At 41.8% G+C, this 15,940-nt stretch overlaps 1 protein-coding gene across 6 annotated transcripts in view; it reads right to left on the minus strand.

Moving 5' to 3' along the window:
• The window catches only part of osbpl8 (oxysterol binding protein-like 8), a 419,660-nt gene that overhangs the window by 257,207 nt on the left and 146,513 nt on the right, over positions 1-15,940 (minus strand). For all 6 annotated transcript variants that reach the window (XR_009645711.1, XM_060839573.1, XM_060839571.1 and 3 more), the window contains one exon: positions 2,760-2,891. Coding sequence is in view for 5 of the 6 variants with exons in the window: in XM_060839573.1 (XP_060695556.1) it covers positions 2,760-2,891 (132 nt within the window). In the remaining variant the exon portion in view is untranslated. The remainder of the gene's footprint in view (positions 1-2,759; positions 2,892-15,940) is intronic.

The raw sequence follows: 15,940 nt of genomic DNA on the forward strand, positions 1-15,940 counted from the left end.
CTGCCCCCTATAAAAACGCCATCCCATATTCCAATTCCTCTGTCTCCGCCGCATCTGCTCCCAGGAGGACCAGTTCCAATACCGAATAACCCAGATGGTCTCCTCCTTCAAAGACCGCAATTTCCCCCCAGACATGGTCGACGGTGCTCTCCACTGCATCTCCTCCACTTCTCGCTCCTCCGCCCTTGAGCCACACTCCTCCAATCGCCACTAGGACAGAATCCCACTGGTCCTGACCTACCATCCCACCAACCTCCATGTACATTGTATCATCCGTCGTCATTTGCGCCACCTCCAAACGGAGCCCACCACCAGGGATATATTTCCCTCCCCTCCCCTATCAGTGTTCCGAAAAGACCACTCCCTCCATGAGTCCCTTGTCAGGTCCACATCCCCCACCAACCCAACCCCCACTCCTGGTACCTTCCCCTGCAACCGCAAGAAATGCAAAACTTGCACCCACACCTCTCCCCTCACTTCCCTCCAAGGCCCCAAGGGATCCTTCCATATTCACCTTCCCCTCCACACACATCATTTATTGCATCTGCTGCACCCGATGTGGCCTCCTCTATATTGGGGAGACAGGCCACCTACTTGCGGAACGTTTCAGAGAACACCTCTGGGACACCCGGACCAACCAACCCAACCACCCCGTGGCTCAACACTTCAACTCCCCCTCCCACTCCACCAAGGACATGCTCCATCGCCAGACCATAGCAACACGACGGCTGGAGGAAGAGCGCCTCATCTTCTGCCTAGGAACCCTCCAACCACAAGGGATGAACTTAGATTTCTCCAGTTTCCTCATTTCCTCTCCCCCCACCTTGTCTCAGTTCCAACCCTCAAACTCAGCACCACCTTCCTAACCTGCAATCTTCTTCCCGACCTCTCCGCCCCCACCCCCTCTCCGGCCTATCACACTCATCTTAACCTCCTTCTACCTATCGCATTTCCAACGCCCCTCCCCCCTACCTTTTATCTTAGCCTGCTTGGCACACTTTCCTCATTCCTGAAGAAGGGCTCATGCCCGAAACGCCGATTTTCCTGCTCCTTGGATGCTGCCCGACCTGCTGAGCTTTTCCAGCAACACATTTTCAGCTCAGATAAACTATACCCTGTATTCAGTAGGTACACTTCGTAAGAACAGTCATAACAGATTTGAAAACGTCAACTCTGTCTCTCTCTCCACATTTGCTGTAGGTCAAGTTGCTCCAGCACTTTCTATTTCAGGCCTCTAACATCCATAGTACCTCACTTCTGTGTGGAACTACTCGTCTTAAAATCACTGCAACAAATGCCACTGCCTCTCTAGCACCCCCAGATTACAAAAACAGGGTCATACCCAATATAAAATCTGAAAACTGGTAATTAAAACAAAAATACTAGAGTAAAAAAGATTTGCATGACGAAGATCAGAAGTTTCATTCGACCTTGTGACTGAAGTATCCCATGTTTCAATACCTCTGAAATTCGCATCAGGAACTTAATTAAAATACGAGTGTACAATTGTAAAATACTCATTAGCTAATTTAGAACATACACATCAGACCATGGCAGACAGAGTCACAAGTTATACTCCTCAGGCTCAATTCAACAATTCAAGTCAAACTATGTCAATGATGTATGAAAAGATCACGTAAAAAGCACGGTCTTGAAAAGATTCCAACCAATTTTCAATATCTCAAATTAAAGAAATTGCTCCAGTTTCTATACTGGCCTATCTGCCTGCATAAATCCATAAACACTTAATTCATGAAGTTAAGCCACTTCCCTGCAGAAATAATGTACCTTATCTGAACAAGAACACTCAATTTTAAAAACTACTAAAACCCTTCTTGTTTTTAAGAGGGAACAAATTCAGTTTTTGTACTCCACAACTTCTAACCTGTCCATAGTAAATCAATGCAAATTTACAGACAGCACCAATTTTTTTCTCAACTTTCATCATTATTCCATTGCTCCTACAGAGCATATCTGTAAAATTGTTAAAACTTTAAAATAAAACTCAAATTTCAAAATTTTAGCATTTCTGTGTATGTGCGATCAGTCCTACTTTCCCTGCTTATAACACATAATACTCTTTTTCAAAAAAAAAACAAAAAAGACTCCTGCATTCCAGGTGGCAAAGTGTACACACCCCACACAGACCTTGAAAAGAACTTGCATTTTTTAGATTAGATTACTTAGTGTGGAAACAGGCCCTTCGGCCCAACAAGTCCACACCGACCCGCAACCCACCCATACCCCTAACCTAACACTACGGGCAATTTAGCATGGCCAATTCACCTGACCCACACATCTTTGGACCCTTTATTTGGAACCTTTTCTGAGCCCCTAACCTCACATTGCTTTCTATGCAGTTAAATGCTTTTAAGCTGTTGCCATTGTCGGAATGCTAGAAACACTAGCCAAATTTCCTCAGGCATATTATATATTGCACTAAGATTTTATATTTAAAGGAGAATCATTTCAAAACTATTTCTGCATCTAAATAAGAGACAATTAATAGAACAGTCAAACAGAGAACATAAAAATTGTCTTTTTGTGATACAAAGATTACACCCCTCCACTGACAAATTCCCTGAGAGAACAAAATGATGAACTAATAATGACAATCCTTTGAAGCACATTGAATCATAACAATATTTGCTGAGATACCCTTCATGTATAAATAGTAGAATTTGGTAAAGAGCTTAATAGTCAATTGTACACCAATGCATGCACTGTTTAACAGCATAAATATAGTCAGCCATTCTTACCGTGATTGCTGCCAGTTCCAGGACTGAGCGATGAATGGACTATTTCTTTAGTTTGAGGATGTAATGTTTCTCTACCCTGGCGCAGACTCATTTTTCCTGGAGTCACTGGCTGTGGTTCATCATTACTTGTGACTGAAGTTGTCATAGACAAAAAAAAGGTTCCCGAGTTAACAACCTTGCTATTTTCCAAAAATCAAAACTTTCAGGACAAATGTAGAAAGATGTGTATCTAACAACAAATAGCTTATCACTTTGCAGACTGGATTATTTTTGTCTGTTATGAACTACACTGGAACAGACAAAGACGCTGCATAATTAAAGCAATTTATTTCAAAACCATAAGATTACATTTTATTCCATATTACCACCATGCACAAAGAATTCTAGGGTGCAATTTAATAAATTAACCCGTGTAAAGATGCAAATGGCATTTTAAGAGTGCAAAGTATTCAGTTAATTTCTCATGAGTTTTAACATTATTAAAGTAAACCTGATCAATACAGAACTACAAAAACATAATCGTCCATCTCACCTACAATGAGTTTCTATGAGATTAGGTATGTAGTGGTTCTAAAAATGATTTAAATATAAAGATCATTAAAATGCATCTTTTATCAGAAGTTAAGTCCTGCATTGCCATAAAACTATTCGATTTACAAAAATAGAATAATTCAGGTTCATGATAAACAATGACACTGCAAGAACCAACTGCACTATTGAATTATATTGTCTACTTTAAAAAAAACATACATATGGGAAAATATAGATTTAACAAGCAAGTTTTCTTCCATAACCAAACAACTTAAGTTCACCTTCTCACAGTTCATGATCAAGTGTGAAAAAACATCATTTGTTATGGTGAGATGGTCTTTTGGGACCTCAAAGACCAAAATTTGCATCCTTTACACTTTTTAGGTTCAATTAATATTAATAAGCAAGTTTCATACAGCCTGGAAGGAGTGGCCATATCCAAAGTGAGATACAGCTCCAGTGAGTATATCACTGGGGACTTCAAAATAATATGGGAATTTGTAGCAAAAGGCAAGAGGTCTATTTTGCTTGATATTATGGTTCATAGTTTGTCAAGTCTTTTTAACAGGATAAACTGAAGCGCAAGATCAGTGGCCCAGCACAGAGCGAAGATTGACATAACAGAAAAACTGCAAACTTTATTGATACGTCATAGCTACTAATTTGATAATTATAGGTTGCTTTCAGATTAAAGGTAGATAGGATGAATATTTACAGATTACAAACTGAAAGACAATGGGACTTATTTTAAAAAATCAAATTAACAACCAAATAAATAGAGGTGCAGGGCCAGACAATGTGTTCGACCTGAATGAGGTCAGTGACACAGTAGGAACAGGAAGAGGTGCATGGATGTTGTGCTTCCAAAAGATAGTCACAGTTTCTAGATTAACTGCTTCTTATTCACTGAGTGGTGTGGGTTGGAAAGGTGTGACAATGATCGAGGAGATAGAGGATTCCAGGAGGCAGTGCTGAAGGAGCTTCAGCCCTTGAGCTTGTTTGATAGATTGAGATTCTTGTTCCCAGTGTAGATGAGAGCAGGGGATATAGGGAAGATGAGTAAGTTGACCACAGCACTATGGTAAAGGGAGCCATTTGGAAAGGCAGTCGTTGAAGAAAAGAGCAATGTAAATGTAGTCATGGCCAAGACAGGTATCAACAATATAGGTAAAAAAAGACAAAAGAAGTTCTGCAGAGGGAATGTGAGCAGCTAGGAATTAAATTAAAAGGCCGAACCACAAAGGTAACAATCTCAGGATTATGAGCAATAAGCTAACTGGCACAGAGTCAATAAGATTAAAGAGGTAAGTGCATAGGTCAAAGGCTGGTTTGGAGAAATGCGTTCAAATTAATGGGACATTGGCATCAGAACTGGAGAAGGAGGGAGCTGCTCTGACAGAGCAGGCTCCACCTGAATCACGCCGTGATGAGTCCTGTCAAATCACATAATGAGGGTTGCAGATAGGGTTTTAAACTGAATTGGAGGCAGTTGGGAGGAGAGGAATGGTTCAAATACATGGAGGTTTAGAAAATCAAAGGTCAAGGAGAAGATAGGATTCAATGTGACTGATGAGTTTGATTGCTCCCAGAAAATAAAAAGAAGCAACAGGATGTGTGATCTCGTATTGCATCAAGGAACTAGTGACGCAATATGGGCAGAGCTCAAATATAAGATGGGCACAATTGCCCTGATAGGCTCCCCAACAGCTATCGAGACATTGAGGAACAACTATGCAGGCAAATTATGAAAAAGTGCCATAAAATCAGAGTCGCCAGATTGGTGACTGAAAGTTTCCATAACTGACTGAGAATCCCTTATAGCAAGAGGCAGAATTTGCAAAGTGCAACCAAGAGGGTTTTTTGAAAGTGTATGTGGATAGTCCAACTAGAGGTGGGGCCATGTTGGACATTGCACTGGCCAACGGGCCTGGCAGTGAATTCCAGATTCCGACCACCTTCTGCGAGAAAACGATTTTCCTCTGTTCATTTGTAAACGTCCTGTCCCTTATTATTAATCCATGTCGTGGTCATTGATCCCTCCATGAAGGGGAAAGGTTTCTTCCTGTCTAAACTATCCACATCCTTCTAATTTAATACATCTCAGAATGCCTCTCCTCAATCTCCTCTGCTCTAAAGAAACTGACCCCAATCTTCCTTCATAACAAATGCTCCAGCTCAGGCAACAGCCTGATAAAACTCGTATGTACCTTCCTCAATGCTATCACATCCTTCTGATAATGTAGCTTCCAGAACTGCACATAATACTCACACTGTGACCACATCAATATTTAATACAGTTCCTGCATAATTTCCTAGCACTTAAATTCTAAGAGACAAAAACACTGCAGATGCTGGAATCCAAAGTAGACAGGCAGGAGGCTGGAAGAACACAGCAAGCCAGGCAGCATCAGGAGGAGGAGATGAAGTCCACAGTTTGGGTGTAACTGTTCTTCAGGATTGAAGACCTGAAGAGGCGTTACAGCCGAAACGTTGACATAAACTCTGAGCCTCAGCTAAAAAAGGGAAGTTTAACATATGCCTTCTGAACCACTTGATCCGATTGTCCTGATACTTTAAGGGATTGGTGGACATGAACACAAGGTCTCTGATTCTTCCATTCATCATGTATTTCCTTGCCTTGTTTGTCCTGTTCAAGTGCATCATCTCACACTAGTCCAGATTGAATTTCATTTGCCAATGATCAGCCATCTGACTAGCCCATCTAGATCTTCTTGTAATCTAAGGCTATCATCCTCATTATTTATCCTTCCACCCACTTTTGCATCATCTGCAAATTTACTGATCAACCCTCCCACACTGTGAACAGTTTTGGTCCCCTTATCTAATAAAGAAGGTATATTGGCACTGAAGCAAGTCCAGAGAAGGTTCACTTGATTGATTCTGGGTATGGGGGAATTGTCTTCTGAGGAGAGGGTGAGTACATCTAGCTTGCGCACATTCAAATTTAGAAGATGTGACCTTACTGAAGCATACAAGATTCTTAGGGCTTGAGAGGATAGACGTTCAAAGGTTGTTTCCCCTTGTGGGGCACTCTAGGACAATGGGCAAAATCTCAGATTAAGGTGTCACCCCACTTAAGACTGAAATAAGGAGGAATAAGCAGCAGAGAGCAGCGAGAGTTGGGCGGAAGTGAGGTTGGAGCACAGAGGCTGTTGGAAAAGTTATTGAGTTCTATTTTTAAGTAGGTCTGCTCTAGGCCCCAGGTCCGACACAGACTCACAGCAAAAAAAAAGGGGTCAAGGGAAGTGTCTGGTGAGAAAAGTGCGAGTCTTTGGCTCAGGTGTCTTCGGCGAAGAGGCTGAGTGAGGAGATTACGCCACAGTTGAAGAGGTGAAGACATGATTGCCAAGCTGATTCAGTGTGCTGTGTGTATGATGTGGGAGGTCAGGGACATTGATGGTGTCTCTGGCTCCTATAGCTGTGGAAAAGCTTCTGAAGGAACATGTAGCACTGAAGAAAGAACTAGAAGACCTCAGAGAACAAGAATTTTCTGGAGAGGACCTTCAGCGAGATCATTACACTGAGCATACCAGAAGAGAGAAGAAGGGAGATCATGATGAGGAAGAAAGAGATGATTCAAGTACAAGAGACCCCAAAGGAAGTACCTCTCGTGACAGGTTGAATCTCTTGGAAACTGTCGAGACAGACAACACTGCCAGTCCGAGAGGAGGACAGATCTGCTAATTGAAAATTGGCAGTGGAGGCAGAGCCGAGGACTCAGACATCCTGCAGTGTGCGGTAATAGGGGACTCCATAGTGAGAGGGACTGAAAGGCGTTTCTGTGGCAACAGGTGGGATTTGAGGATGGTGTATTGCCTTCCTAGTGCCAGGATCCAGGACGTCACCGACAGAGTGCAGGAAATCCTCATGGGCGAAGGGGAAGAGCCCTAGAAGTGGTGGTGCATGTCAGCACAAATGATATCAGGAAGAAGAGGAGTGACATTCTACAGTGGGACAACAGAGAACTCAGAAGGTGGCTGAAAAGCAGGACTTCCATGGTGGCTATCTCCGGTTTGTTTCCAGTTCTTTGGGCTGGTATTACTCAGAAAGGTATTACTACAGTTGTTATAGGGGATTTCAACATGCAGGTAGACTGCGAGAATCAGGATGGTACTGGTCCCCCAGAAAGGGAGTTTGTCGAGTGCCTCCAAGAAAGATTCTTAGAACAGCTTGTACTGGAGCCTACCAGGGAGAAGGCAATTCTGGATCTGGTGTTGTACAACGAACCAGATTTGATCTGGGACTTCGAAGTAAAGGAACCATTAGGAGGTAGTGACCATAATATGATAAGTTTTCATCTGCAATTTGAAATGGAGAAGGGAGAATCGCAAGTGTCAGTATTGCAGTTGAACAAAAGGAAGTATGGAGCTGTGAGGGAGGAGCTGGCCAAGGTTCAATGGTTCAGTACTCTAGCAGGGATGGCAGTGGAAGATCAATGGCAGGTATTTCTGGATATTATGCAGAAGGTGCAGGATCAGTTCATTCCAAAGAGGAAGAAAGAGCCTAAGGGGAGGCAGGGGCAGCTGTGACTGACGAGGGAAGTTAAAGACTGTATAAAGATGAAAGAGAAGAAGTATAACATAGCAAAGATGAGCGGGAAGCCGGAGAAGAGGGAAACATTTAAAGAGCAATAGAGGATAACTAAAAAGACAATACGCGGAGGATAAATGAGGTACGACGGCAAACTGGCCAAAAATATAAAGGAGGATAGTAAAAGCTTTTTTTAGGTATGTGAAAAGAAAAAAAATGGTTCAGATTAAAATTGGGCCTTGAAGACAGAAACAGGCAAATTTATTACGGGGAACAAGGAAATGGCAGAAGAGTTGAAACTTTGGATCTGTCTTCACTGAGGAAGACACAAGCAATCTCCCAGATGTAATAGTGGCTGAAGGACCTAGAGTAATGGATGAATTGAAGGGAATTTATATTAGGCAGGAAATGGTGTTGGATAGACTGTTAGGACTGAAGGCTGCTAAGTCCCTGGAACTCTGGGTCTGCATCCCAGGATACTTAAGGAGGTAGCTCTAGAAATCGTGGATGCATTGGCAATCATTTTCAAATGTTCTATAGATTCAGGATCAGTTCCTGTGGCTAATGTTGGCCCACTTTTCAAGAAGGGAGGGAGAGAGAAAATAGGGAATCATAGACTGGTTAGCCTGACCTCAGTGGTGGGAAAGATGCTGGAGTCAATTATAAAAGATAAAATTACAACACATCTGGACAGCAGTAACATGATAGGTCAGAGCCAGAACGGATTTACAAAGGGGAAATCATGCTGGACTAATCTTCTGGAATTTTTTGAGGATGTAACTATGAAGATGGACAAGGGAGAGCCAGTGGATGTAGTGTACCTGGACTTTCAAAAAGCCTTTGATGAAATCCCACATTGGAGATTAGTGAGCAAATTTAGAGCTCATGGTACTGGGGGTAAAATACTGACTTGGATTGAAAACTGGCTGGTTGACAGGAAGCAAAAAGTAGTGATAAACGGATTCCTTTCGGAATGGCAAGCGGTGACCAGTGGGATACCACAAGGTTCGGTGCTGGGACCGCAGCTGTTTACAATATACGTTAATTATATAGATAAAAATAATGTTAACAAATTTCCTGATGACACAAAGCTGTGTGAAAGGGTGAAATGCGAGGAGGATTTTAGGAGAATACAGGTTGACTTGGACAGGCTAGGTGAGTGGACAGATGCATGGCAGATGCAGTTTAATGTGGATAAATGTGTGGTTATTCACTTTGGTGGCAAGAACAAGAAGGTAGATGACTACCTAAATAGAGTAAAGTTAGGTAAAGGGACAGTACAATGAGATTTAGGTGTTCTTGTATATTAGTCAATGAAAGCAAGCATGTAGGTACAGCAGGCAGTGAGGGAAGCTAATGGCATGTTGGCCTTCATAACAAGAGGAATTGAATTTCAGAGCAGAGAGGTCATTCTGCAGCTATACAGGGCCTCGGTGAGACCGCACCTGAGGTATTGTGTGCAGTTTTGGTCTCCACATTTGAGGAAGAACATTCTGGCTATTGAGGGAGTGCAGCGCAGGTTCACGAGGTCAATTCCCAGAATGGTGCATGTTGAAAGATTGGAGTGACTGGGCTTGAGTTTAGAAGGATAAGAGGGGATTTGATTGAGACCAAGAAGATTATTAAAGGATTGGACAGTCTGGAGGCAGGAAGCATGTTTCCGCTGATGGGTGAGTCCCGAACCAGAGGACACAGTTTGACAATAAGGGATAGGCCATTGAGAACAGAGTTGAGGAGAAACTTCTTCATCCAGAGAGTGGTGGATATATGGAATGCTCTGCCCCAGAAGGCTGTGGAGGCCAAGTCTCTGGATACTTTAAATAAAGAGATGGATGGAGCTTTTAGAGATAGTGGAATCAAAAGTTATGGGGATAAGGCAGGAACAGGATAGTGATTGAGGATGATCAGCCATGATCATAATGAATGGTGGTGCTGGCTCGAAGGACCGAATGGCCAACTCCTATTATCTATTAATTTTTACTCTTAGAAGGTGCTGAATCTGTGGGATTCTTTACCCAGAGGACTGTTGAATTGCTGGATCATTAACTGTGTTCAATACTGACAGGCAAACGTTTGCTAAGCTGGCAAAACAAGGGTTATGGGGAAAAGGCAAGAAAGTGAAGTTGAGGAATATTACATCAGTCATGATCTTAATCATTTGTGAAGAAGTGTAAATGGACTGAATGGCCTATTTCTGCTCCAATATCTTGTCACCTTAAAGTCTTTGTCGTCTGAAACACAAGTCCAGAGATTGCAAAAGGCACTATTCTGATACAAGTCTTGCATTCTTTGCTGATTTTATTCAGCCTGTTTTCAGATTGGCATCATGACAAATCTTACTAAGCATGATAATTTAAATGTTTTCATTAATGTCTAAAACAGAACACAACAAATCGGCTCCATTTAAAATCCTAACTACATGCATAATTTCAAATTTGTTTTTTTAAAATTAGTACACATCCCAATATTCGTTAGCATTTCCATCTACCTTCATTCCACATTGCCTAATCTTTGGGTCTGATCAGGTCCCACTTTTGCTTTCACGGCAGACACTGGAAATCAAGTATGCCTCCATTTATTTTTAGCACATGTTTAATCAAAATTGTCAAACTAAACAGTTTATAACAAATATAGAATAATTAATATCCAAGAAATGATTAAAAAGCGATTATATCAAATTATATAAATTTAACTGCATCTTTACTCCTCTTGGCTAGAACTGAAACTTGCAACATTGACAGCAACTCTCAAACACTATTTTGATCAATTGAAAATAGGCCTTCAAGACTTTTTTCCCCTCATCAATCTCCAGCTCAGGTATTGAAGTCTGATGCCAGAGACATTTTTCCACACGAAAAGAAAAATATGCTCTTGTGGAGAGCAGCAAAGCAAGTAAATGTAGACTGACCCCTCAAATCATTTGAACAGCCATTAATCACCTGAGTCTGTTCACAACTTTCAAACTAAGTTATAGTACATATTAAATATTATAATCCAGTCAGAAAATTAAAGTTCGCCTCTTCTATAATCATGCCATGATTTATGCATTGAACAGTATTTCAGAAGGAAACATTTAAAAGAAAGAATGAATGTAAAGTCAAGAATCCTGTCTCTACTTCATTTTGATGTGGTTTGGGAAATCTATGTAACTGTCACGAACAACAAATCCAAATGAAAAAGGTCAAAATTAAGAGACAGCATGTTTTGCTTGATTTATGTATTCTATTCTGAATTAAGTTAGACACCTAAATACTCAAAATGAATTTTAAGTCACAAATTTAACGTTTCTTGATGCTTTGCTCATGTTCACATTTTAAACATTTCTCTACCTGTAAAATAACATCAATAAACTGCAGGTCAACAACTTGCACACAAGGGTGTGCCAAAGAGCTACACTAGAGTCCACGAACCCCTCTTCAGACCAGACTCAAAACATGAACTGCTTTTTCTCTCAGAGCTGCTGAATTCCTCCAGCATTTGGTTGTTATTTCAAATTTTCAGCATCTGTAGTTCTCTGTGTTTTTACAAGTAACTTCCCATGGTTTTTCCAGTTCTGTGTTAACTGCAATCTGAAGGGTCTGGCTTCAATGAACACATTTCCTCAACTTTCAATGTAAAAGCAAGAACCATTTAAACGAGCCTGCAAATTTGAACAATTTTGTGAAAAGTGATACATGGAAATAAAAATCTAAACTCTCAAGTTTTAAGAAAAGGACAAATCGGGAAGATATACATGTTTCAAAAAGCATCCAAAACAGAGCAGTGATTAGTCAACATCCCATTTATGTTCCACATTAGCAAATTCTTTTTCAGATCAATTTGTGGGAAGTAGGTGTTGCTGGCTGGTCAACATTTACTGTCTCTCTCTCGTTGCCCATTGAGAAGATGGTGGGGAGCTGCCATTTGCAGTCCATCTGGTGCAGGTTGACCCACGATGCCACTAGGGAGGGAACTGCAGGATTTTGACCCGGTGACAGTGAAGGAATGGCAATATATTTCCATGTTAGCATAGTGAATGGCTTGAAGGGGAACTTAGTAGTGGCATTCCCATGTATATGCTGCTTCTGTCCTTCAAGAAGAAAATGGTCATGGGCTTGGAAAGATCATTGGTGAATTTGTTTACCCAAATCATTCCCATATTCCTTCATCAACATTTCTTATCTAATCTTGCACACTGATATACAGCTTCTCCCTCAACAAATCCTGGAATTTCACAGCGTCACAACTCTATCTAGTTATTCTAACCATCATTCACACTGTCTAAATATGAATAGTGCTATGGCCCTCTTCCACCTACTCCCCACACAGGGAATTCTGATTTTACCATTCTTCTCACTTGGATTTGGAAAGCCAAGTTGCATCCCAGCCTCTCGCCAGAATTTTAAATAATACCACTCATTCATAACCATACCTGTCACTTCAGCTCCAACCACATCCTGATAATCCTCATATCAACTACCACCACTCCACCATGCATCACTTCTTTCAACAGCAGTTTTGTCTGCATCACCTTGTATGACAATTCCGGCAAGTCATTTACACATACACGTGCAAACTCTCAAATACCTAACCTTCAGCTTCTCACAGAAACATCTGTAACTGTCAATTTGTTCACGATTCTCAGTGTTGATTCCTCTGTCTCCAAAATATTATTTATCCTCCCTTGAGCGGCCCTGATCTTCACTCCCTCAAGTTCAATGGATATCTGACACACAAGTTTCTCCATCTACTTTTTTTATTTTTTCATTCACATGATGAGGGTCTAATGGCCAAGCCAGCATTTATTGTCCATCCCTAATTGCCTAGAGGGCAGGAAATAGTCAATCACATTGCTATGGGTCCGGTGTCACACGTAGGCCAGAACAGGTAAGGGTGGCAACTTTCTTCCCAAAAGGATATTAGTGAACCACATATGTTTTCCCAACAATCAATAATATTTCAAGGTCATAATTAGACTTTTGATTCCAGACTTTTATTGAATTCAAATTCTACCATCTGCCATGGTGGGATTCAAACCCCAGGCACTGACCATTACCTGAGTCTCTGGATTAACAGTCCAGCAATAATACCACAAGGCCATCATCTCCCTTCATTAAATCTGGCCAGAGCAAACAATGAACGTTTCTCTCTCTCTCCCCTCTTCACAAAACCTACAACCATTCTCAGTTCATTGAGATTTCTTCTTCTTTGCCTCCAATATCATAAATCTTTTGCCCATGACGACTCCACCTCCAGATTCAAAACCATGCTGGCTCACAGAATACAATAAATAATTTTTCATTAACATTTGTGGTTAAGAAAGTGAGATAGACAACACAAAGCAGAAACATGTTGTGATAAAATGCAGCACAAATATTCACCATGACCTTTTGCCATAATAGAAATGCCACAACACTTGAATCTAACATACTCTCAAAACATTTTCTGAACAGTTCTGATGTGTTCTAGATCCAACCATCTTCAGCTGCTTCATCAATGACCTTCCCACCAACATACGGTCAGAAGTGGGGATGTTTGCTGATAACTGCAGAATGTTCAGCACCATTCACCATTTCTCAGATGCTGAAGCAGTCTATGTCCATATGCAACAAAGACCTGGACAATATCCAAGTTTGGGCTGAGAGGTGGCAAGAGACATTTGTGCAACACAAATGCTTTGGACCATCTCCAACAAGAGAGAATGTGAGCATTATTGCTTAACAGTCACCAGCCTCACCATCACTGAGTTCCCCATTAGCGGCCTTGAACCAGAAACTGAACTGGACTAGCCGTATCAATGCTATGGCTCCAAGAGCAGGTAGAGATAGTCAACATGGCTTTGTGTGTGGGAAATCATGTCTCACAACTTGATTGAATTTTTTGAAGAAGTAACAAAGAGGATTGATGAGGGCAGAGCGGTAGATATGATCTATATGGACTTCAGTAAGGCGTTCGACTAGGCTCCCTATGGGAGACTGGTTAGATCTCACGGAATACCGGGAGAACTAGCTATTTGGATACAGAACTGGCTCAAAGGTTGGAGACAGAGGGTGGTGGTGGAGGGTTGTTTTTCTGACTGGAGGCCTGTGACCAGTGGAGTGCCACAAGGATCGGTGCTGGGTCCTCCACTTTTTGTCATTTATATAAATGATTTGGATGCGAGCATAAGAGGTACAGTTGGTAAATTTGCAGATGACACCAAAATTGGAGGTGTAGTGGACAGCAAAGAAGATCACCTCAGATTACAAAGGGATCTTGATCAGATGGGCCAATGGGTTGAGAAGTGGCAGATGAAGTTTAATTCAGATAAATGTGAGGCGCTAAATTTTGGGAAAGCAAACCTTAGCAGGACTTATACACTTAATGGTCAGGTGCTCCGGAGCTTTGCTGAACAAACAGACCTTGGAGTGGAGGTTCACAGCTCCTTCAAAGTGGAGTTGCAGGTAGATAGGACAGTGCTTTCCTTTATTGGTCAGAGTATTGAGTGCAGGAATTGGAAGTCATATTGCGGCTGTACAGGACATTGGTTAGGCCACTGTTGGAATATTGTGTGCAATTCTGGTCTCCTTCCTATCGGAAAGATGTTGTGAAACTTGAAAGGGTTCAGAAAAGATTTACAAGGATATTGTCAGGGTTGGAGGATTTGAGCGATAGGGAGAGGTTGAACAGGCTGGGGTTGTTTTCCCTGGAAAGTCGGAGGCTGAGGGGTGACCTTATAGAGGTTTAAGAAATCATGAGGGGCATGAATAGGATAAATAGACAAAGTATTTTCCTTGGGGTAGGGGATTCCAGAACTAGAGGGCATAGGTTTAGGGTGAGAAGAGAAAGATATAAAAGAGACCTCAGGGGCAACATTTTTCATGCAGAGGTGCGTATATGGAATGAGCTGCCAGAGGATGTGGTGGAGGCTGGTACAATTGCAACATTTAAAAGGCACCTGGATGGGTATATGAATAGGAAGGGATTGGAGGGATATGGGCTGGGTACTGGCAAGTGGGACTAGATTGGGTTGGGATATCTGCTCGGCATGGACAAGTTTGACCGAAGGGTCTGTTTCCATTCTGTACACCTCTATGACTCCCCAAAGCCTGTCCACCATCGACAAGGCACGAGTCAGGAGTGCGATGGAATATTCTCTAATCACTTTGATAAGCGCAGCTCGAACAACACTCAAGAAGCTTGACACCATCCAGGACAATGCAGGCTGCTTAACTGGCAGCTGAAAATGTGTTGCTGGAAAAGCGCAGCAGGTCAGGCAGCATCCAAGGAGCAGGAGAATCAACGTTTCGGGCATGAGCCCTTCTTCAGGAATCGTGCTTAATTGGCACCACAGTTACAAACATTTACTGTTAATTCCTCATAGCAACAATGTGCATGATTTGTGCTAAGCATCAGATATAAGCTAACACTACAACCTGATGAAGGGCTTTTGCCCAAAACGTCGATTTTACTGCTCCTCGGATGCTGCCTGAACTGCTGTGTTCTTCCAGCACCACTAATCCAGAATCTGGTTTCCAGCATCTGCAGTCATTGTTTTTACCTAACACTACAACCTGCAAATCCCCTCTATCACGCACTATTCTTGGTCTGGAATAGTTGTTGGGTCAAATGCTGAACTTCCTCTCTAACATCACTGTGGGTACATCTACACCTAATGTACTACAGGAGCGCTCGAAGACACCTTACCACCATCTTCCTAAAAGCAATAAGAGATGGACAATAAATGCTGGCCGAGCCAGCAAGGCTCGCATTTCCTGAGTGAATAAAGTATGAATCAAACTAAGAAGCTAACATGAGCATTGCCATTATGGAAGATGAAGTTACTTATGGCTCAGCACTACTTAATCTGTAGACATTGGACTGTACTGAATTATAAGATCCAGACCCAATTCTATTCATCATCCTCAGGGTTTGCATGCTGAGTCTGCTGACCAAACAGAATAATTTTAAAAGTTCTGGTTCATTGTAGGATAACAGACAAAATGCCAGACAAGACAAAGTCACTGGTGTATTTTCCTTTCTTCTTGGCATTTCCATTTGCAACATGGATTTTGCCAGCAAGATTCATAAACGCATGCAGTCACATCCCAATTTTCTCCCTGATTGTCAGAAACAAAGGC

This window comes from Hemiscyllium ocellatum, chromosome 19 (assembly GCF_020745735.1).
Source record: "Hemiscyllium ocellatum isolate sHemOce1 chromosome 19, sHemOce1.pat.X.cur, whole genome shotgun sequence".
In the NCBI taxonomy this organism is placed as follows: Eukaryota; Metazoa; Chordata; class Chondrichthyes; order Orectolobiformes; family Hemiscylliidae; genus Hemiscyllium; species Hemiscyllium ocellatum.